The 22134-nt window shown below is 51.0% G+C and overlaps 4 protein-coding genes across 20 annotated transcripts in view; 3 read left to right on the top strand and 1 right to left on the bottom strand.

Annotated features, from left to right (window-relative positions):
* PSMB9 (proteasome 20S subunit beta 9) overlaps positions 1-5491 on the bottom strand; it is a 6156-nt gene extending 665 nt beyond the window's left edge. The window contains exons 1-5 of the mRNA XM_072833529.1: positions 5137-5491; positions 2598-2665; positions 1279-1410; positions 490-619; positions 103-244 (exon numbers count right to left, since the gene is read on the bottom strand). Of these exons, the coding sequence (XP_072689630.1) occupies positions 103-244; positions 490-619; positions 1279-1410; positions 2598-2665; positions 5137-5166 (502 nt within the window). The 5' untranslated portion in view covers positions 5167-5491. The remainder of the gene's footprint in view (positions 1-102; positions 245-489; positions 620-1278; positions 1411-2597; positions 2666-5136) is intronic.
* Positions 5273-13779, top strand: TAP1 (transporter 1, ATP binding cassette subfamily B member). Of its 2 annotated transcripts, none has more exons than XM_072833526.1 (11): positions 5273-5454; positions 6804-6918; positions 7069-7199; positions 8019-8224; positions 8651-8848; positions 9900-10028; positions 10184-10372; positions 10977-11150; positions 11617-11779; positions 12034-12170; positions 13151-13779. In XM_072833526.1, the coding sequence occupies exons 2-11, from the start codon at positions 6809-6811 to the stop codon at positions 13361-13363; spliced, it is 1650 nt and encodes a 549-aa protein (XP_072689627.1). In that variant the 5' UTR covers positions 5273-5454; positions 6804-6808; the 3' UTR covers positions 13364-13779. The 2 variants fall into 2 exon arrangements, with proteins under 2 accessions (XP_072689627.1, XP_072689626.1); XM_072833525.1 differs by lacking the exon at positions 5273-5454 and adding an exon at positions 5602-6378.
* A 544-nt stretch (positions 13780-14323) lies between these two features.
* On the top strand, positions 14324-18369 carry PSMB8 (proteasome 20S subunit beta 8). 2 transcript variants are annotated; one of them, XM_072833527.1, is made up of 7 exons: positions 14324-14366; positions 14959-15163; positions 15938-16085; positions 16245-16356; positions 16790-16919; positions 17296-17500; positions 18045-18369. In XM_072833527.1, the coding sequence occupies exons 2-7, from the start codon at positions 15017-15019 to the stop codon at positions 18131-18133; spliced, it is 831 nt and encodes a 276-aa protein (XP_072689628.1). In that variant the 5' UTR covers positions 14324-14366; positions 14959-15016; the 3' UTR covers positions 18134-18369. The 2 variants fall into 2 exon arrangements, with proteins under 2 accessions (XP_072689628.1, XP_072689629.1); XM_072833528.1 differs by lacking the exon at positions 14324-14366 and having other exon boundaries at positions 14962-15163.
* A 1890-nt stretch (positions 18370-20259) lies between these two features.
* LOC140637243 (HLA class II histocompatibility antigen, DO beta chain-like) overlaps positions 20260-22134 on the top strand; it is a 40578-nt gene continuing 38703 nt past the window's right edge. For 11 of the 15 annotated variants that reach the window (XR_012034475.1, XR_012034476.1, XR_012034477.1 and 8 more), the window contains exons 1-3: positions 20341-20496; positions 20888-21388; positions 21479-21593. Coding sequence is in view for 10 of the 15 variants with exons in the window: in XM_072833535.1 (XP_072689636.1) it covers positions 20896-21388; positions 21479-21593 (608 nt within the window). In the remaining 5 variants the exon portion in view is untranslated. Of the gene's footprint in view, positions 20501-20634; positions 20775-20887; positions 21389-21478; positions 21594-22134 lie in introns of those variants that run through there. The other 4 variants (XM_072833531.1, XM_072833537.1, XM_072833533.1 and 1 more) reach the window with 4 other exon arrangements.

The following is a 22134-nucleotide window of genomic DNA, read 5'->3' on the forward strand; positions in this document are numbered from 1 at the left end:
GTTTGGACATTAAATTGAATGGTCACCCATATATTCCTCATACTCTTCTTCCTTCTCATGTTTAAAAATCCCCCCCAGGTACCCTTCCCCTTGGTGAGTTACCATTTGTGGTGAAGCTCCTGCACTCCTCAGGGGACATGCCTGGTTTATAGGCTGCATCCACATAACCGTAGATATAGGTACTGCCAGAGCCACCAATGGCGAAGGGTTGTCGAGTCAGCATTCCTCCCATGGTTCCATACACCTGGGGAAGGCATCCTCAGGTTAGACCATGGAAGCGTCAATCCTCTCCTTGCCACTGAGACAGTCAGCGTGTCTCCGTGTTCTGCAATGAAGCCCCACGGTCTCCTACCCCCATGGGTTGCGATTATACTACACTTTTAGAGGCGGGGTCTTTGGAGCCCATTGCTGGAATGACATATAACCTCGATCGCCCTCTGTAGGGTACTGAGGAACACCAAGGGAGGGTGTACGTGGGAAGACCCTCACCTGGCCCCCGTCTCGTCGGTCCCAGCCAGCTATCATGAGATGTGCAGACAGGTCCTCCCGGTACTTATAACTGATGTTCCTCACCACGTTGGCCGCAGCCAGAACAAGGGGAGGTTCTTCCAGTTCCAACCTAAAAGAAATATTAGTAATAGGGGTCAATAGAGTTTCCTGAAGTTCCCCCCTCCTGTGCCCATTACCATTGTCCCTGCCAGGTGACATGTGAAACCTGAAACCTAGAGCTGCAATAGTTCAAACTCCAGCTCCTCTCCCACATGCACAGGAGGCCGAGTCTCGCACTCGTCCTGACCGGTAAGGAGATTTCAACATTCTCCTCCTTTGCTGCCCCACCCACCCTCTCCCAGTTATATAACTCTGAGCTGCAAGGGCCTTGCCCGTGTGAGTAAAACCAAATAAGCTTTACTTCTGCACTAATGACCTTGGTCTCTCACACAGTAACTGCCTGGCATATGGTGGGCACACCATCATTTTCTTTCTCGCTATTTCTAGTAGGATAGTGATTGACAATTTTCAAGCCATTTTCATATAGATCATTTGATTCTCAACAAAACTGTCCGGTGAGGTAAGGTAGGTACTATTAATTATCTCCACTTTACAGATGTGGAAACCAGGTTTCAAGTGCCAGTTCAAAGCTAATAAAAACAGGAGCCCAAATGAGAAATTTTCATTTTTCATAGCAGTGTTCCTGGAACAGGAATGACACTGTCTCAGGGTTTGCTGGTTGGGAGAACTGTAGTGAGTGTGGACTTGAAGATCCCCAAAGCTTCATACCCATGGAGCTCCAGTTGGTAGGCAGCCATGTCAGCCATGGCCTGGGCATCAGCAGCGGAGCCAGAGAGAGCACAGTAGATGTGTTGGTGTAGTGGGGACAGCTTGTTAAATGCTCGGTTTACCACTGCTTCTCTGCAGGGAAGGAGTCAGCAGGCAGCAACATTAGCAACGCCAGAATTTTTTAGGTTAATCAGTGTTTCCCAAATTTATTTGACAAGAGAAGAGCACTGGAGTCCATGATTTTTTTTTTTTTTAAGATTTACTCATTTATTTATGATAGACATAGAGAGAGAGAGAGAGAGGCAGAGACACAGGAGGAGGGAGAAGCAGGCTCCATGCCGGGAGCCCAAGGCGGGACTCGATCCCAGGACTCCAGGATCGCGCCCTGGGCCAAAGGCAGGCGCTAAACCGCCGAGCCACCCAGGGATCCCTGAGTCCATGATATTTAATACTTGGATTAAAACAGGAAGAAAAAAATAATCTCAAATAAATGAAACAGAAAGTAATGATCAAAGTTAGACTTATTTTCAGGCTTAGATTTAATAATAAAACAAAAAAATAGTAAATTAAGAATAATATTCTTTTTTTTTTTTTTTTAATAGGACACGCTTTTGATTTTTTTTTTTTAAATTTTTTTTTATTTATTTATGATAGTCACAGAGAGAGAGAGAGAGAGAGAGAGGCAGAGACACAGGCTGAGGGAGAAGCAGGCTCCATGCACCGGGAGCCTGACGTGGGATTCGATCCCGGGTCTCCAGGATCGCGCCCTGGGCCAAAGGCAGGCGCTAAACCACTGCGCCACCCAGGGATCCCAAGAATAATATTCTTAAGAAATTCTTTGCTCTATCCATCTTGAGAAAGTTTTGTGTTCTATGGGATGTAAAGTAAGTGATATTGACCTAATCCCATATACTCATTTTGCATAGGGGGAAACTGGCCAGAATGGAGGAGACAGAACCAGATCAACATGTGCTGGATGAAAAACCAGAATATCTTCCTGGCAGAGCCGTCTTTTCTATCTCTAAACATAAAAGGAAGGCAGGCCCCTGAAATCTTTGCATCCTACCTTCTTCTCATACCCTATCGTTTTATACCCATCCCTGCAGGGACAGGCCACATAAGCTTTTAGGCCCCAGATTCTCCATGAATTTAGGGACCCAAGCACTTGCCCAGTATCTCATTATAGGGGCCTTTCTAAAAGGTTAACTCAGTTTCTGCGAAGCTCCACTTTACTAATAACTTCATGAATGGGTAAGAAAAAATCTGTACTTGGGGCCATTGGCTTCCTTCCAGAAGCATTCACCTTGACTGGTACTTACCCTGCAGACACCCGGGAATCAGAACCCACCACAACACCTCCATCAAACTCTACCGCCATGATGGTTGTCTGTGGAGACACAGAGGATGGAATGTCATAGCAGGATGAGCTTTGATTCCCTCATGTTACAGATGAGGAAACATTCCTAGAGAAAGGAGGTCACCGATTCAAGATCATTTAGCAATTTAGGCCAGAGCCGACTCCCAGTATAGGATATCCTCTCTATCTCTCCACTATCTCCATCTCCTCTCCCAACTGCAGGGGAATGTCAGAGCCTGGTGGTGGCAACAACATAGAAAGAATCCTATCTCTAGGCCCCAACCTTCCTAAGTAGAATCCTTCCCACCATAAGGAGAGAGGTGAGGATGAGGTTTGCAGAGGTAGACATTTGGCTCGGGGCGTGGGGAGGAGGGATGGGGTGCTTCCAATCACTGGTGGGTGAGGCAGCCCCACAAGTGAATGACCACCACATGTGCTTGTTGCTGCAGATGTGGTCAGCCCCAACACAGGGAAGGTTACTCTGACCTTGGGAAACAAGCTCATGTCTTTTTTTTTTTTGGCCCTAATTCTCCACCCCCATACTCCTTAACCAGTTTATTAAGTAACAGAATCAACAAGTGGTATGGTGGTTAGCAGGGTCAGGCATTAAGGAAGGAAGGAGGCAGCCTAGGAACACATGAGTTGGTTTAAAATAAAATAAAAAATGGTTTCATTTAAGGATTTCATTTTCTTTTCTTTTCTCTTTTTCTTTCTTTCTCCCTCTCTCTCTCTCTGTTTCTTTCTCTTTCCTTCCTTCCTTCCTTCCTTCCTTCCTTCCTTCCTTCTCTCTCTCTCTTTCTTCCTTCCTTTCTTTCTTCTTTCTTTCTTTCTTTCTTTCTTTCTTTCTTTCCCTCTCTCCCTCCCTCTTCCTTCCTTCCTTCCTTCCTTCCTTCCTTCTTTCTTTTCTTTTCTTTTCTTTCTTTTCTTTTCTTTCTTTTCTTTCTTTTCTTTTCTCTTTTCTTTTCTCTCTTTTCTTTTCTCTTTTCTTTTCTTTTCTTTCTTTTCTTTTCTTTCTTTCTTTTCTTTTCTTTTCTTTCTTTCTTTTCTTTTCTTTTCTTTTCTTTTCTTTTCTTTTCTTTCTTTTCTTTTCTTTTCTTTTCCCTCCCCTCCCCTTCCCTCCCCTCCCCTCCCCTCCCCTCTTCTCCTCTCTTCTCTTCTCTTCTCTTCTCTTCTCTTCTCTTCTCTTCTCTTCTCTTCTCTTCTCTTCTCTTCTCTTCTCTTTTTGTAGGCTCCATGCCCAGTGCAGAGCCCAGCACAGAGCTTGAACACAGGAGGACCCTGAGATGGATACCTGAGCTGAGATCAAGAGTTAGTTGCTTAACTGACTGAGCCACCGAGGCACCCCTCATTTAAGGATTTCTGATCAAGAGGTCAATGTGCATCTCAGTAGCCAGGGGAAGAGCTCTGTACGAAGAGAGGATTTGCCTGGGGAGTTTGAGTTGACTTTTCAGGCCAAGAAAAGAAATTAAGGAAAAGAATTAAGGAAGGTGAAAGGCATAAGGCTACGTTTTCTACTCCTCTTTGAGTTGCAAAGAGCCTTAAAGATCCTTGGTTCAAATGAAGAAACTGAATCATGGAGGAGGGTGACTGACTAGTCAAGGTCACCTAGAATTAATAGCAGATTGGGACTAACGCCCAGGTCTAACTCCCATCTCTTGTTTTGACTTCTGCTTCCTATTTCCCGCTGCTCACCTGACAAATGGTTTCAGTGAATCCTCATCACTCTGTGGGTCCAGGCTCCAGGGCCATTGCCCTGCCAGTGCTTTCCCACAGACTGATTCACCATGAATTGAGGGCCATTGAAAAAGGGCAGCCCCACTCCAGAGGTCATTCTCTAAAGTAAAGCCACCCCCAAGCGGACAGTTGTGGCAGGAGTTTGGGAGCAGAAGCCAGGCAGCCTTGGGCAGGCCGGCAGGACACAGGGAAGAGAGCATGGCAGCCCCTGGGCAGCCAAGCGGGAGCCTTCTTGGGCGAGGATGGGCAAGGGCACCACCGGCTCACAAGGAACCCCCGCTATCTGGGCTGTGGCTCTGGGTAACCCAGCGGCCAGTGTATCAAAGGTGTGTGTGATGAGCTGTCCCCTCCCAATCAGCGCCCACATTGCCCTCGCCCGAGTGCTGCCCTACTTCACCCAGGGAACCATTTCTGCATCAGTTTGCACCTTCTCCACCCCCCTCCCTTGATTTATTCAGCCCCTCTCTATAGTCCGGAGGTGAAAGCGAAAGCGCTTTAGAGCAGCTTCCCTCGCTGCTTGCGCTAAGAGCCAAAGCGCCTGCACCCCCGCCCCCAGCGTCGCGCGCGCAGTGCCTCCGCGGACTCCCGCCGGAGCCCCTCCAGAACAGAGACGCCCTGGGTTCGACGCCGGGCACCTCTGCCAGCACTGGCTGGTGCAAACTCCCTCCTCACTGTTGGTCCCCGCGTTCACCCCGCGGGGCCTCTGGGGCCCCCCCGTCGCTCCCCTTCCTCCACCTCTCCGCTGACCCCCCAGCCAGACTCCTCACCCCAGTGTGGACTTCTCCCGCCCGCAGCATCCCGGCGCCGCGCTGCCTGCCGCCTGCGGCGCTGCTCTTCTCCCGGGACCGCGGGCAGCGCGCCCGCTCCAGCCCCGCGCCTTCGCCCCGCCCGCTAGGGGCGCCTGGGTCCTGCGTGAGGCTTCGCGCCCGGCGCTAACCTGCCCGGGGCAGATCTGCCCGGAGACGGGTGACGGAAGGGGCTGGGGTAACACGGTCCGGAGGCTGGCGGGGGGGGGGAGAAGCCCGACAAGTGGAATTCGCCAGAGGAAGCAAAGAAAGGAAGGACGGGTGTGCATGATGGAGAAGGTGGGGCCGCAAGGCTGCTCCCCAGAACCTCAGATCTATTTTCCACGCCTTCTCCCAAAATAGTCTGGGCGGGCCTCCCCCTGCAGCCCGGCGGACCTCCCGAGCCGGCGGCCGCTTTCGGTTTCCCTTTCCGCGAAACCTCAGGCTTCAGGCGGCGCGGCCAGAGCCCGCGGGTGCCGGGACTTTCCGAGACCCCGCCGCCGCCCGCCCTGCCCCCCGCTCCCGGCCGTGGGCCTCAGCGCCCTCTCCCCGCACAGCCTCGGGCAGCACCGCGAGCCTCCGGCCCGGCGGGGACGACGGAGACTCCCAGGCCGGGGCGCGACCCCATGGCCGGCTCAGGGCCCCCCAGTCCCGGCGGGCGCCCCTGCGCGCCCCGAGCTCGCCTGGCGTGGCTGGGGGTGGCGCTGCTGCTTCTCGCCGACTGGGCGCTGCTCCGGGAGGCGCTCCCCGCCGTGTGCTCCGTGCTGGTCCCCACGGCGCCGCCCCTGCTCCGGGCCTGGGTGGTGGGCCTGAGCCGCGCGGCTGTGCTGTGGCTGGGCGCCCGCGGCGTGCTCGGGGCGGCGGTGGGCTCCGGAAGCGAAAGCGCGGGACTCGGGGGATGGCTGGCGGCTCTGCAGCCCGCGGCGGCGGCGCTGGGCTTGGCCCTGCCCGGCCTTGCCTTGTTCCGAGAGCTGCGCTCGTGGAGAGCCCCCCGGGATTCCGACAGCCCCAGGCTCCTGCACTGGGGGAGTCGCCTGGATGTGTTCGCCCTCAGTTACTTGGCAGCGTTGTCCGCAGCCGCCCTGTGGCATAAGCTCAGCGGACTCTGGGCGCCGGGAAGGCGGGGGGGTTCAGGGGACGCGGTCCGCCGGCTTCTAGGCTGCCTGGGCTCAGAGATGCGCCGCCTCCCGCTCCTGCTGGCCCTGTTGGTTCTCTCCAGTCTCGGTAAGAGGGTGCAGGGGCAGAGGGGCGGCCACAGGAGCCTGGGCAGGAATCCTACTAAGGGGCAGTGAGATCGGTTGGTGTGGGTTCTGGGAAATGTGGATCAGGGGAAGGCGGCCGGGCTCTGGTCGTGAGAAGACCACTCCAGTGTCTTCTAGGACTAGCCACCCTGGGCAAGTCCTTTTTTCTGGGCAGCATGCCCTATGACCGCTGGTCTTCCTAAATAACCCCCTGAATGTCTGGTGGGGCTGGGGTTCAGGGTTGTGGGTTCCAGGGTGCAGGGCTGGGTCCTCAGTGTGCTCTTTCTGCCGGCTCCAGGATACTGGTGACAGGTGAACGAGTGGGATGGGGGAGGAGACAGTCTGGTTGGAACTGATCTGCTTAGACCTGATATTTGTGACTGACCCCTCCCTCCTCTTCCCCTCCAGGGGAAATGGCCATTCCATTCTTCACTGGCCACCTCACTGACTGGATTTTACAAGATGAGACGGCCTCTGCTTTCACACGAAACATAACGCTCATGTCCATTCTCACCACCACCAGGTCTGGGGGCTGCAGCTGGAAGCTGAGGATGGGGGACCCTGAAAAAGAGGGAGCTGGAAGTTGGTGCTGCTGTCCAGAGTGCACTTCTCTGGGACCTTCTCTCTGTCCCCTGAATACACCCTGATCCTTCTTCTCCCCATCTCTCTCTAGTGCAGTGCTGGAGTTCTTGGGTGATGGAGTCTATAACAGCATCATGGGTCGTGTGCACAGCCAGGTGCAGGGAGAGGTATTTCAGGCTGTCCTGCGCCAGGAAACAGAGTTTTTCCAACAGAACCAAACAGGTGTTTCATGAAACTCATTACACATCTGTATACTCTTTATATTCCCCATATACCATCTTTTACTTATAACCATGATCTTTCTCTCTCTCTCACACACACACACATTGCCACATTGTCATTTCTTATTCTTGGTATACCTCAAGAGTATTATGTTCTTTACCTTCAGAAAAACCTAATTTTTCCATCTAAGATTTTTCCATAAATATATCCCTGTGCGTATATTTAGATAGAAACTATAGAATTTAAGACCTGGAAAATTTTGAGATCACAGAGTCCAATTGCCTATTTTGCAGAGAAGGAACCTGAGGCCCAGACCCTAAATGCTGAAATTGGTATGGTCACATATGGATAGAGATGAGCTTGACAGAACCCATCTTTTGATTCCCAGCCCAGAGCTCAGTAGAGTTTTCTGGACTGCTTTCTAGCAGCACTCTCTGTTTTTTGTCCAGCTTTGTTATGTGACCAGCTCGCCCTCGTGTGCGGCATGGGGTATACATCTTTAAGGAACAGAGATGTGTCAGAGAAATGGAAATTCACATAGGAATCAATTTCTTTATAGTTAAAACGAAAGTCTTTGGCCAGGTTTTTCCTCTCCAATACTCATTCTCCCTGCATGGAGATCCCTAAACTCCCCTATTCCCCTTACCTTGTCCTCCTCAGCCTCCTCAGAACACCATGTTCCTCCCACCCCCTCTACCCCCTCTCCACTCCTCCTCCACCCCCCTCCACCCCCCCTCCCGCCTCCCTGGGTCATTGCTAGTCCCTCCCACCACTCTGAACCTCTCATTCATCCTCTCTCTTCTCCCCAACCCCTGGTAGGAGCCATCACTTCTCGGGTGACAGAGGACACATCCACCCTGAGTGAGTCTCTGAGTGAGAAGCTGAGCCTATTGCTGTGGTACCTGGTACGGGGGCTGTGTCTCTTGGGGCTCATGCTCTGGGAGTCACTGTCCCTCACCATGGTCACCGTGGTCACCCTGCCTCTGCTTTTCCTTCTGCCTGAGAAGCTAGGAAGATGGCACCAGGTATGTCGAGGGAGTTGCAGTCCTTCATTTCCCAGATTGGGTGGATTTAACTCCTCTGAGGTTTCTTTCCTGGCACCCTCAAGTGATTCCCCATCTCCATGGGACTCCCTTTCCCCGTAGTCCATGTCCCCAGATTGCTCAGTGTTGGGCTCCATACTCTCTGTGTCTTCTAACTTCTGCCCACAATCCATCTTTATGAACATGATCACCACTCTCAAGATTATGATTCCCTGTGACCCTTCTCAGTAAAAATTTCCTCTCCACTGTAACTCTTCAGTATCCAGGAGGTATAACTGTGCCCCTTTCTCGTTCCTTCATCTACCTGCCTCTTCTCACCTTTAATCTCCGACTAAGCAACTCAGGTGCTAGTAGTGTCCCTGATGGCTTGCCAACCCTGGGTGACAGTTCTTGTCCATGTCTCCGCAGGTGTTGGCCACACAGGTGCAGACATCTCTGGCAGAGTCTAGCCAGGTGGCCATTGAGGTGCTGTCAGCAATGCCCACAGTCCGGAGCTTTGCCAATGAGGAGTGTGAGGCCCAGAAGTTTAGCCAAAAGCTGCAGAAAATGAATACCCTCCATCAGAAGGAGGCTCTGGCCTATGCAGTCAACCTCTGGATCACCAGTGTGAGCACCTGGAGAAGAATGCCTGTTCCCTTGTCCCTGAGATGCCTCGACTCCATTCCCTTTTCCATTAATCCTGCTCCACACACCCCGGCAGTGGTTTGGTGTTCTCATCCTAGCAGGCTGGAGCTCAATTACCCTACCTAGTGTTCTTAACTGCCTCCCTCTTTTTTAGACCCGCTGGATGGCTTCATGTCACCATGGTACACTGAATCCACCCCGCGCCATCTTTTGGGGAGATGCCCTATCTTCCAGTCACAGGGCTTCCCTTTGCCTCTCAGGCAGAACTCGGGGAATCATAAATTCCTGTACCTGTGCCAGCATCATGCTGGGACTATGTGGATGTGCTAGTGAGAGCCATGGGAATAGCAGAAGCCAAGGGTGAGGGACATCTGTTACATCATTGAAAGAGTCTGAGAGCAGCATTCAGGAATCCTGGCTCAATGCTGCCACTTACTAGCTCTGTGACCATGGGCTAGTAACTTATTTTCTCTTGAGATTGTTTCCTAATTTTATTTTTATTTTTTAAAAAAGATTTATATATTTATTTGAGAGAGAGAAGCACGGGGTGGGGCAGAGGGAGAGGGAGAGGGCAAACAGACTCCCTGCTCAGTGGGGAGCCCAATGCAGAGCTCCATATCAGGACCCTGGGATCATGACCTGAGCCGAAACCAAGAGTCGGATGTTCAACCGACTGCACCCCCCAGGTGCCCATGTTTTCTCATTTTTAAAAGTGGGAATAGTATAACCTTGTTTGTAGGATTCTTGCTATGAATAGTAGATGACATTACATTAATAAAAGCCTTTTGTGAGGAGCCACATGCTCCTCACACAAGACGACAGCAGTGATGGGGAGGACAGTCATAGTTGAGCAAGACTCCATGGAGCCTCCACTGGTGCATGCTTCCTTTACCCCTGTGGTGCCTCCTGCTGTTACCTGGGGGAAAAGAACTTGATATCTCCATAATGCTAATGAGTCTGCTTCTTTGCACCCCCTTCTAGATTTTTCAACCACAATCCCTCCCCTCCCCCCACCCCCGTGGTCTTTCCACAGATCTCAGGGATGCTGCTGAAGGTGGGAATTCTATACATAGGTGGGCAGCTGGTGACAAATGGGACTATAAGCAGCGGGAGCCTTGTCACGTTTATTCTCTACCAGATCCAGTTCACCTCAGCTGTGGAGGTGAGAGCCTTCCATTGTCACTACCCAGGGTTTTTCGTTCCTGGGTCTCGTCACCGTCTGTGTCACCTTCCTTCCATTCTTTATCCTTGTCATATCACATAAATCTGGCAAGCAGATTTGTTTTCCTCTTCTCAGTAGTTGTACCGCTCCTCCAGGCACTATTCTCCACCTACCCCAGTGTACAGAAGGCTGTGGGCTCCTCAAAGGAAATATTTGAATACCTGGGCCGGATCCCTCGCTGTCCTGCCAGTGGTGTCTTGACTTCTTTAAATTTGGAGGGCCTTGTCCAGTTTCAAGATGTCTCCTTTGCCTACCCAAACCATCCGGATGTCCCAGTGCTGCAGGTACAACTTACCAATCCTTGTTTTCCACCAGCCTCACTCTCACCTCTACCATCCTAAACTTTGGTCCTGTCTTCAGCCTGCCTAACACAAGGTCCAGATAGATCCTTCCTAACTTCCTAACCCCTCAAAGGCAAAGATGAGCCCCGTCTACTCCATACAACTGCCCCAAACTCTAGAATGGCTTGGATTTCTAAGGGGGGACGGGAGAAGAGGCTCTCCGGGAGAAGAGTCTTACATCCCAAGAAACTGCTAAAGCAAAATCTGCCTCTCATCTTCTATCTCTTCCTTTTCTTTCCATTTGTAATTTAGAATGGGATTTTTTTTTTCTTTCTGTTTTCTCATGACATCTGATATCAAGGGTGTGACATAGTGGTGCTTGGTCTTTGCTCTGGCCTTTGCCTCACCATCCATCTATACTCCTTGGGGAGCCATCATCCCTGAGGAACAGAAATCTATGCCTGTGGGAGAGTAGGAATTGCTATGTTTTTCCAATTTCCCCCCCTTTCTTCCTAGGGGTAAGACCTCATGCCATGTAATAAGACAATGAAGCCTCAAGGTTAAAGGCTTTACTGTGTCTCTTATTTTTTGATTCTCTGGCCTCCAGGCGCTGACATTCACCCTTCGTCCTGGTGAGGTGATAGCGCTGGTGGGGCGCAATGGGTCTGGGAAGAGCACTGTGGCTGCCCTGCTGCAGAATCTGTACCAGCCCACTAAGGGGCAGCTGCTGCTGGATGGAGAGCCCCTTCCCCAATATGAGCACCGCTACCTGCACACACAGGTGAGCAAGAAGATGGCAGAGGGGAGGGCAGGGGACATCAAATGAGAACTCTCACTGAACACTCTCACCGAGCACTCTGAAAGGAGGACCCGGGAATGACAGACCGTGGGTGGAGATGGGGTGTCAGGAGAGAGAGAGTAATTTTGTGATATGCTTTCAATAAAGATTTTGAGTTGTCAATCTCTAGATAACCATACTCTTATGTTCCTTGTTCTATGACTCTTTTTTTTTTTAAGATTTTATTTATTTATCCATGAGAGAAAGAGAGAGATTGAGAGAGAGAGAGAGAGAGAGAGAGAGAGAGAGAGAGGCAGAGACACAGGCAGAGGGAGAAGCAGGCTCCATGCAGGGAGCCTGACATGGGACTCAATCCGGGATCTCCAGGATCAGGCCCTGGGCTGAAGGCAACGCTAAACTGCTGAGCCACCTGGGCTGCCCCTATGACTCTTCATGTATTTTGTCCTAGGTGGCTGCAGTAAGACAAGAGCCACAGCTATTTGGAAGGAGTTTTAGAGAAAATATTGCCTATGGCCTGGTCCAGAAGCCAACTATGGAGGAAGTCATAGCTGCTGCCATGGTGTCTGGAGCCCATAGTTTCATCTCTGAACTCCCGCAGGGCTATGACACAGGTGCTTTTTCAGCTCATATCCCCTCCCAGACATCTTCGCTGGAACTTTTATTCTGTAGTTCTTCCAACCCCCTGACATCACTTTGAAGCTGTAGGATCTTGTTCCTATGGGCTTCCTCATTCTCAGAACTTGTTCACCTTCCCAGAACCTTCCCTATCCAGCTGTATCCATCAGTCCTTGGTGTGTATATGTGTGAGTGTATATGTGGAGGTGTGTGGGTTATCCAGCCCTCACCTTGGCTCTTGTCTCTGCAGAGGTGGGCGAGGCTGGGAGCCAGCTCTCAGGGGGTCAGCGACAGGCAGTGGCCTTGGCTCGAGCATTGATCCGGAAACCACGTGTACTCATCCTAGATGATGCTACCAGTGCCCTTGATGCAAACAGCCAGTTGCGGGTGAGAGACATTTTGTTAGTGACTACTATATCCCTACCTCCCCAATCTTCCTTCCTTCACTTATGGTTGTACTAGCATAATTATCTCAATCAATCCTTGCAATCCTCAGTTCCCAATAGCTGCTCCCCAAGATCCAATTCAAAGAGACTGTCTAAAGATTCTAAATCTCTGAAGCCAAACATAAGAAGACCATCTTAATTATATATATATATATTTTTTTAATTTTATTTATTTATTCATAAGAGACACAGAGAGAGCCAGAGACACGGGGAGAAAGAGAGGCAGGCTCCCTGCAGGAAGCCTGGTGTGGAACTCGATCCCAGGACCCTGGGACCATGCCCCAAGCCGAAGGCAGACACTCAACCACTGAGCCACCCAGGCATCCTGACCATCCTAATAACATTAATGTCAGTTGAGCTCTTACTCTTTTATTGTGTGCCAGACATGCTGCTAAGCCCTTTCTTTCTACTATCTCATTCATTTATTCATCGTGAATGCCTGTGAGCTGGGGCATTGTTATCCTCATACTATAGAGGATAAAAAGGGGACAAAGAGGTTGAATGACCTACTCAATGTCATTGAGTTGTTGAGTAGCAGAGCATGGACCCAGAGTCAAGCCTGCCTGACCTGAATGCTCATTCTTTTTGCCACTGAGTTATGTTTCTTTTAAAACAGAATATAAAAAAAATACAACAGAATATAAAATTCCCAGTTTATACATAGAGAGGAGAGACTATTTGATACCCTTCCCTCTTTTCTTATGGGTTTCATCTTAGGACTCTTAACTTTTATTCTACTGTTGCCACCTCATGTAAATAGTCTTTAATAAGTCAAAAGTCAGACAGAGAAGCATTCAGAACAAGAATCTTCGATTCTTTGGGGCTGTTGGCACAGGTGGCAGTGATGCTGGTGAGAGCTGTCTGGGCTCTGGAACACAGGTGTCTCCCTGGGCTCTTGACAGAGTCTGTGTCTTTTCTCAGGTGAAGCAGCTCCTGTACAAAAGTCCTGAGCGGCGCTTTCGGTCTGTGCTTCTTATCACCCATTGTCTCAGCTTGTTGGAGCAGGCTGACCAAATCCTCTTTCTGGAAGGAGGCACCATCTGTGAAGCAGGAACCTACCGGCAACTCATGGAGAGGAGGGGATGCTTCTGGACCATGATGCAGGCTCCTGGCGGGTCAGGTGTTACGGAATGAAAGACTGCTTAGACCTGCATAGGCTATCTCCCTCCCTTCTTTTCACCTCTCTAATGGAGAATTTGGGAACAAAGGGCTTACCAGAGCTGCACAGGAGGCAGCTGCTTCTAGGAGGAGTGACATCCTAGAGCACAGCTCCATAACTGATACCTAAAATTCTGCCATGAGTGTTGCGCCCTCTCCAAACAACTCTTGATGATGCAGATTTCTTGGAAGAAAACAGGATCTAGAACACCTTAGTGTAACTGAGTGTAGAGCCAGGATTTTGGTGTTGATAGAACCCCGAAAATAAGAACTTTAATAGGTACAGAGAAGGGAAGATCGACTACTTTCCAATATGGCTAAAGTCATATGCTGACCCATAACACACTCTGGATTCTTGATATTTATAATAAAACTGATACTGGTGTTTCGTACTGTGGTTTCTCATGTGTTCAGGATACCAAATGGCTCATCAACATACCATACCAAATGGCTCATCAGCTTCTGCAATGCATTTTTCTGGTGTCGCCCTCCTTCAGCAGCCCCAATGCTGTTCACAGTCCTAAGTGGGCCATCTCCTCCCTTAAGTTTTCTGTTTCCTACGGTTGCCCCCACCACTTTCCCATGCCCCCACGTCTGCCCTTAGGATGAACCAGAGTGGGACATGGCACCCTCCAGGCACTAGCAGCTGCAGCTGCAGAAAGCCCTGGCCTTTCTGAAGTAGAAGATGGAGTGAGCGTAGCTAGAGGAAGTGCAAGCGCGCCGACCGAGAAACTGACTCTACCACCTCCCCCGCCCTGGTCCTTTCCCCGGAGTGCTCGCCCCTCTCAGAAGTGACACCTGCCGGGTCCTTTCAGCATAATGGGCGGGGTTGTCTAGTGAGTCTCGTCCATTCTGGGAGGGCCTCGGTGTGTGACGTCAACAGTTGCCGGGTAGGTTAGGCCCAGCCGGGTTGCAAGGAGGGGCGGCGTTTAGAGGAGTTCCTCGGTGGCGCTCAGAGGAGCGAGAGTCCTGCGAGGAGGTGCGCGCACAGAGGGCGGTTCTTGCGGGTGGCCATAGGTTAGGGAGCCCGTTGGACGAGGAGAGGCCCTGAAGGACCAAGTCCAAAGATTCAGAGACTGCGTCCTCGCCCTGGTGCCGCCTTCCCCACATTGCGAGTATATTCTGCTGCCGGTTGCCCCAGAACCTGCCCTCAAGACTCACTGCCCCCACCTACTCCTCTTTCCCCGACTTTTATAAAATGATGTTCCTACGAACGCCCCAAGCCCCGGAGGTGAAAGTGCCCCCAGCTTCTTGCTGACTCGCAGCTTTCTGGTCCAGGCTAACTAAGCGCTGGGGCGGTAACAGCCCCACCCCACGTCGTAGCCGCTCCAGGGGTCACCCGGTGGCGTGCTGGTGTGCCCACCGGGATCTCCGCGCCAAGGCGGCTCTCGAGCCGCTCGCTCCCCGTCTCCTCTTCTTCTGACAGTCTATCCCGCTTTGCTCCCCAACCTCCGTAAGGGCGGAGAGAGAAGCCTGTTCCCAGTATGATACCCCTGGTCTCCAGCCGCCCACTGGCCTCTTCTTGGAAAGGGCAGGGGGATGTGGAAGAAATTCTGGTTCCCTCCCCTTAGGGCTGCGGGGCTTTCGCTTTCGCTTCCTTCTCCGACGATTTCTGGGCCTTCGGCGACAATGGCGCTGCTGGAGGTGTGCGGAGCCCCCCGAGGGCTGCGGAAGGCTTGCGCTGTCCCCGCCTTGGGAAGCCAGCTGCGCTCGGACCCCGGACACTACAGTTTCTCCCTCCGAGCTCCGGAGCTCGCCGTCCCCCGGGGAATGCAGGTCGGGGCTCCGAAGCAAACCGGGGCGGGGAAGGGGCGTGTGTGTGTGTTAGCAGGCGGGGAGGAGGGCGCAGAGGAGTGGAGGGTCGCCCTTGAGACCACCCAGACGCCGGGAACCCAGGGGAGGGGGCATCCTTTAGTGAAGGAGAACCTTCCAGAACCCGGTGCCAGGGAGGAGGCCACGTGGGAATTGGGGCTGACCGCTTGAGGGTTAGAAAAAGATTAGGACAAAGAGTTGGAGGTGTGGTGGAGGGAGACCAGAGGGAGACCAGAACCGCCAAGCCTTTCTCCTGGGGCTTTCCTTTGCTCTAGGGGCTGTGGAGTGCCTCGGACCGGGGAACTTTGACTGTTGGCCTCTCTCAGCCACTCAACGTTGTGTGTCTTGGCTCAATCACTTCATTTAGGTCTGGGGCGTCGCTTCCGTAAAATGGGGGGATATTATTAATAAGACGTGTTGTGAGGGTTAAATGACCTATGAATGGAAAAAAAAAAGCATTAAAGTCGGCCTTAAAATGTTTAGTTATGGTTAACATTTATTTCCTTTCTTATCCATTGAGTTGGAAGATGGAAAAGGCTGGCGTCACCTGCTGCTTCTTTTCCTTTTCCCAAGTCACATCCTTGTAGAGATGGGTTATTAACTCTTCCGGTTGTTAATGGTTGGAGAATTTCTGCCTATCTTCTCACTCCCAAATCCTAGTAAATCCTTATCCTTTCTTAGAGCCCTGTGTTTCAGAAGTTTGCAGTGCCCATTTCTCTGCTTTTTCTCTCTCATTAGCCCACTGAATTCTTCCAGTCCCTTGGTGAGAATGGAGAAAAGAACATTCGGAAGGAGATGGTCCATGGCACCACCACACTGGCCTTCAAGTTCCAGCATGGAGTGATTGTGGCGGTGGATTCTCGGGCTACTGCTGGGAATTATATTAGTGAGTGTGTGTGTTCCCCCCGGTAGAATATGGGGAGCTGGGGCGCCTCTCAGCAGGAACCCAACATCTACACCAAAGCAGAAGAAGATACTGATTTTGGACACACAGGGAGAGCTGTGGGGGTCAATCTACCTCTCTCAAAACTCCATCTTCTTGCAGGCTCCTCAAGGGTTAACAAGGTGATTGAGATTAACCCTTCCCTGCTTGGCACCATGTCTGGCTGTGCTGCAGACTGTCAGTACTGGGAGCGTCTGCTGGCCAAAGAGTGCAGGTAGGCCAGGCCTCTTATTGCTCTCCTAAGCCCAGTGGTCAGTCCTGGATCCTGGAACCTCCAGATCACTGCTGCTCATCCTTTCGCCCCTGTGCTAATGTAGCATTTTGGTACTAATGTAGCATTTCACAAAAGAGCCTTTTGGTGATTAAAAACCTTGTCCCAGATCTCAGCTTACTCTTGCCAATAAGCCAGATAATTTATCAGTTATTTAGCACTGACATCATCAACCCTGGTGGGACAGTGTCATTTACTAGGATTTCTTTATGTGGTTTAGATTCTTTAAATTCCAGATCTCTCCCTGATCCCAAAACCATTCTTCTTAAATGCTTGTCTCTTTAATTATTTCCTGCACATCAAGTGGGCTGCTCAGACAGCTAGCCTTCTCCTGCCACCTCTGAATCTGCTGCCCCCACCACCCTGTTGTACCCAGGCTGTACTACCTGCGGAACGGGGAGCGTATCTCAGTGTCAGCAGCCTCCAAACTGCTCTCCAACATGGTGTACCAGTACCGGGGCATGGACCTCTCCATGGGCAGTATGATCTGTGGCTGGGATAAGAAGGTACGTGCTCTCCATTCTTCATATTCCCCCTCAACTGATGAGGGACCAGATTCCCCATGATACACTTCCATCCCCTCGCTTAAAGGATGGGTGGCACATAGAACACTGGGTCATAGAATTGTTCCAGCATATCCATGGACTATTTCTGGGTCCAGATATGGACCATTGTTTTGTAAGCTTGTTCCTTTTTTTGAAATAGCTGATTCCAACTTTTTCCCCCTAAAGTTCTATGGTTGTTACTAAAGTGCTCTCCTAGTTCAAATGTTCCTGGGTAGTTCTTATTCTTTTATCCACTTTTTATGGCTCACACTTGAACCTGTAAGTTACTAAAAACTCCCTCTCCGACTCCAACTTGGAAACTTCTTGCTTCCTATAGGGTCCTGGACTCTACTATGTGGATCAAAATGGGACTCGGCTCTCAGGAAATATGTTCTCCACTGGCAGTGGGAGCACTTATGCCTATGGGGTCATGGATAGTGGCTATCAGCCCAGTCTCAGCCCTGAAGAGGCCTATGAACTGGGCCGCAGGGCTATTACTTATGCCACCCACCGAGACAGCTATTCTGGCGGTATTATCAACAGTAAGAAACCAATGCTACCACCCTCCTGGGTGGGGAAGGGGGATTTGAGATTGGGAGAGTTAGAGGAGGCAGAGTGGTAGAGATAAATAAATAAATCTTTAAAAAGGAAAGAAAGAAAGAAAGAAAGAAAGAAAGAAAGAAAGAAAGAAGAAAGAAATAAAGAAAGAAAATCTTTTTAAAGATTTATTTATTTATTTTAGAGAGAGAGAGAGAGAGCACATGTGTGAGAGTGGTGGGCGGGGAGGGCAGAGGGTGAGAATCTTCAAGTTGAACCCACGCTGAGGGCAGAGCCTGATGAGGGGCTCGAACTCACAACCCTGATATCATGACCTGAGCCAAAACCAAGAGTCAGATGCTTAACGGACTGAACCACTCAGGCATGAGGAGGAGGTTTTTGGCATCCAAAGAGGGGCATTGAAGTGTCAGTAATAAAGTATGTGTTGAGGGTATGTTTGGGCCTATGATGTTGTCATCTTCCACATAACATCATTGACAGGAACTTGAAGTGAAAGGTGACTCCATGTTCATTCTCATTTGCCTACAGTGTACCACATGAAGGAAGATGGTTGGGTGAAAGTGGAAAGTACAGATGTCAATGAACTACTGCACCAATACCAAGAGGCCAATCAGTAACAGGGGTGGCTGGGCATGCCTTTTCTGGCAAAACCTGGTCAACTCAGGGGCTTGGGTTGGCTTATACCCCAGAGCAAAGGGAAGCCTAACCTGAGCCCTGAGGGAAAGAACCAGGGGCCAGTGGGGGTAGGATAGAGTTTACCTTCTTGTGTGTTCTCTTGTTTCAGGTAGCTCCCCCCTACCCCACCCTCTGGGTGCCCCACTAAGTAGAATAAAGGAAAATGGTTATAAATTCATTTGTGTCTTGGGTGAGTGGGGTTGGGGCTGGGATTGTGGGAAGGGGATGGGAGATAGAAAGGCTTTCCCTGAGAAGAGACTTGAACCCCAACCTACGAAATGGGGCCTCACCAAATATTTCTCTTGGGTTTTCCTTCCGAGCTCATTTCTCCATGCCCTCAGGAAGGTCAGTCAAGATCTGTGGACACATACGTGCCATTTAATTTAGGTCAGGGTTCTCCTTATAGGGACACAACCTGAAGACTCCTGTGTGGTCCATTATTAATGGTTTGGGTGTCTGGGAGTAGAGTGCTAGACCAACTGTCTTTGAGTTTGTGGAGTCCACTGAAAAAGCTTCTATTTCACATGTCTATGGTGATTGTAAGCATGATACATTTACTTCAAATAATAGTTTGGGGACACTGGATATTGAATGCAAAGTTGGACATTAGGGGTTCAATTTCATGATGTGTCATGCTCAATTGCAAGATGACAAGACCATGATTGAAGAGGAAGAGGACTGCCTCCCCGAGGAGGGAGATATGAGGGAAAAGTAAGCAGGTTAGGAAAATGAGACAGACATAATGAGGTTTTCTGAATCATGCTGGAGCTGCAAGGAGCACAGACAATGTCACCTCTTAGGAAGAGTGAGGCAAAGAAAAAACTTGAAAGTAGTTAGCAGCTGAATACAGAGCTTGCTTCCTACCCCCACCCCACCCCCCATTTTGAAGAGATTCTTAAAATCCCAGAATGGCAAGGTTGGAGAAATTTTAATAATCCTCTACTTCAAATACCCCTCCACCCCTGCCTTTAAACTAGAAGGAACTCACTGGTAAACATACTAGTAACATTTCAAAAGGGTGGTTTGGAATTCAAGTGATCCTTCCTTTGGGGATATTTTGAGTTGGAGAGGCAAATTTCTTTTTTCTTTCTTTTCTTTTCTTTTCTTTTCTTTTCTTCTTTCTTCTTTCTTTCTTTCTTTCTTTCTTTCTTTCTTTCTTTCTTTCTTTCTTTTCTTTTCTTTTCTTTTCTTTTCTTTCTTTCTTTCTTTTCTTTCTTCTTCCCTTCAGGTTTTATTTATTTATTCATAAGAGACACACACAGAGAGGCAGAGATATAGGCAGAGGGAGAAGCAGGCTCCCTGCAGAGAGCCTGATGTGGGACTTGATTTTGGGACCCTGAGATCAGAACCTGAGCCAAAGGCAGATACTCAACCACTGAGCCACCCAGGTACCACACTCCACCTTTTTAAAGATTTTATTTTGGGGAGGTAGTTTCAATCTGAAGAGCTATTTCTGGGATAAACAAACCAGCATGTTCCATAGATGGGCTGTGGGTCAGGCAGGAACTATAGAATCCTGTTTAGGGCTTAATGTACAATAGACCAGGAAACAAAGTCCATTCTCCTCATATGACAGAGGTGCTCCGAGAACATAATTTGAAACGACCTAGAGGCATTCTGAGCACGTGCTCTGCTCAAGGTGCCGTATTGAGGAGAGCAGATGAAGATAAAAAGAATCAGGGCCTTTCAGCTCAAAATCTGTGCAAGTGGAAACCCACTTAGGCCCTGGTGAACGTGTCTGGAACCCTATATCTAGGAGAGATCTGAGTGTTTCTCGCTCAGAATCTGGCTCTGTTTTGATCCCAGACCCTAACACTGGCGCCTGGATGGAGGAAGAGGCAGTTCTCAACATAGGATCAGAGCCTGAGGCAGTAAGAGCTTGAGAATCAGAGCTTGAGGCAAGACAACCCAGTTGTCCTCCAATCACAAAACATTGCAATCCCTGAAATAGCTTTATTTCACTTAATAACAATTTAAAACCTTTGCAGGAGCTTTCTGTTCCGGAGTAACTGTTGCTAAGCGCCGGAGGCTCGCGGCCCGGCCCGGCCCGGCCCGGCGTGGCGAGCGAGCGCGGGCTCCGCACTGGGCTTCGGCGACCGGCAGGTGTCGCGCGTCCCCCGCTGGTCGCCCTGCTGGGAACCGGGGCCCCGGCTGGGGAAGCGAAAGTGAAAGTGTTGGGTGCGGGGCGCCCCAGTTTGCCGAGTGTCGCCGGCGGGGACGAAGGTGAGCCCGGCGAGCGCGTTGCAGAGCCCGGTGCTCGGCACGTAGCGGAGAGCGCTCCGGAGCTGCCGTCCCGAAGCCGCGGGTGGGTCGGTGCGGCCGGAAGCCGCGAGCGCGGACCCACGCATCCGCTGGGCGCCCCCACGGCCCCCTCTCCGGGCCCCCGGGCAGCGCCAGCCGCCGGGCGGGGAGCGCAGGCGGCTCCTCGGGACGCGGCGGCGGCGGCGGCGGGCGGGGCAGGGGCGTGCGGGGAGGGGGTCACGGGAATTTGATGCGGGACGAGGCTCCCTCCGTAGGCCGGGTGCCTTCTGTCATAAGCGGGACGTACTGATGGGCCCCGGGGACGCAGGCGGACCTTTTGGGGTACGACTGGGTAAAATGAGGAGCCGAGGGACAGGCTGGGCCTAGTCGGGGTGGTGAGCATAAGGGCAAAGATGGGGACCCCAGCTCTGTAATTGCTCATCTTCTTCCCCTAGATAACACCATGCGGTTCCCTGACCTGAGACCCTGGGCCTTCCTGCTGCTGGCTGACTGGGCTCTGCTCTGGCTGCTTCAGGGGACCCTGGGCGCTCGCCTTCCCCGGGGGCTTCCAGGCCTGTGGCTGGAGGGGACCCTGCGGCTTGGGGGGCTCTGGTGGCTGCTAAAAGTGGGAGGACTGCTGGGGCAGGTGGGAGCGCTGCTGCCCCCGCTCTGCCTGGAGACTCCGCTGTTCCTCTCCCTGAGGGCGCTGGTCCCAGGGCTCCTGAGCGCCCCCCTAGTCGGAGTGGCTGCAGCCCCCTGGAGCGGGCGGCTGGTGGGGTACGGGGCTGCGTGGCTGAGCTGGGCAATGTGGGCTCTGCTGAGCTCCCCGGAAGCCCGGGAGGGGGAGCAGGGCCAGGAGAAGAACACAGACTTGATGTGGAGGCTGCTGAGGCTCTCCTGGCCAGACCTGCCTTACCTCGTCGCAGCCTTCTTCTTCCTTGTTGTCGCTGTGTTGGGTGAGTCAGGAAGAGGGCACTGGGGACCGGAGGTGGGCAAGGGCCCTTGGTGCCAGCACGGTCATCTGTTCTCCTCCATACCTCTCTCAGGTGAGACGGTCATCCCTTACTATTCTGGTCGTGTCATTGATATCCTGAGAGGTGATTTCAACCCTGACGCCTTTGCCACCGCCATCTTTTTCATGTGCCTCTTCTCCATTGGAAGGTAGGTGATGCTCAGCTGGACCCATTTGCTAGCGCCTCATCTTTACAGGGTGTCCATTTCCTAGCTCTGTTTTCAGATCCTTTTTGTACACCAAGCATAAAATACTTAAAATATGTGTGAATTGTTTATTCACCATTCTATTTCACACACTCATCCATTCATTCTTTCAATCCCTGTATTTACCAAATCATGCTTCCAATCCATATTTGCTGTTTGCTGAAAGCAGTTACTCAAAAGTGTACTTCCCATTGATCAATTCACTGCCTTTTTTTTTTTTTTTTTTTAATTCAGTCCTCAGTTCTCTTTGCTTCTTTGTAGCATTCGGCCTTAGAATAGCCTCTTATTATTATTGATCCCTTTCTTCATTTAGTTTTTATGGACTCCCTTTCTACTTGTCAATCCAATCTACCGCCCCTGCAAAACTTATTCTCCTTCTCTGGACCCTTAAATACAGCCTTTCCTCATGACTCAGTTCTTTGATTTTCTCTGCAGATCCATATTTCTACACCCAGCTCCAATCCTGTAATCCAGTTGCCTCCTT

The sequence above is a fragment of the Canis lupus genome, chromosome 7 (assembly GCF_048164855.1).
Source record: "Canis lupus baileyi chromosome 7, mCanLup2.hap1, whole genome shotgun sequence".
Lineage (NCBI taxonomy): Eukaryota > Metazoa > Chordata > Mammalia > Carnivora > Canidae > Canis > Canis lupus.

Coding starts and splice junctions, on each gene's coding strand:
- TAP1 (XM_072833525.1), top strand. CDS start 5,781: ATGGCCGGCTCAGGGCCCCCCAGTCCCGGCGGGCGCCCCTGCGCGCCC. Junction 6,919..7,068: donor TCCATTCTCACCACCACCAG/GTCTGGGGGCTG, acceptor ATCTCTCTCTAG/TGCAGTGCTGGAGTTCTTGG. Junction 10,029..10,183: donor AGTTCACCTCAGCTGTGGAG/GTGAGAGCCTTC, acceptor CCGCTCCTCCAG/GCACTATTCTCCACCTACCC.
- PSMB8 (XM_072833527.1), top strand. CDS start 15,017: ATGGCGCTGCTGGAGGTGTGCGGAGCCCCCCGAGGGCTGCGGAAGGCT. Junction 16,086..16,244: donor TACTGCTGGGAATTATATTA/GTGAGTGTGTGT, acceptor ATCTTCTTGCAG/GCTCCTCAAGGGTTAACAAG. Junction 16,357..16,789: donor CTGCTGGCCAAAGAGTGCAG/GTAGGCCAGGCC, acceptor TGTTGTACCCAG/GCTGTACTACCTGCGGAACG.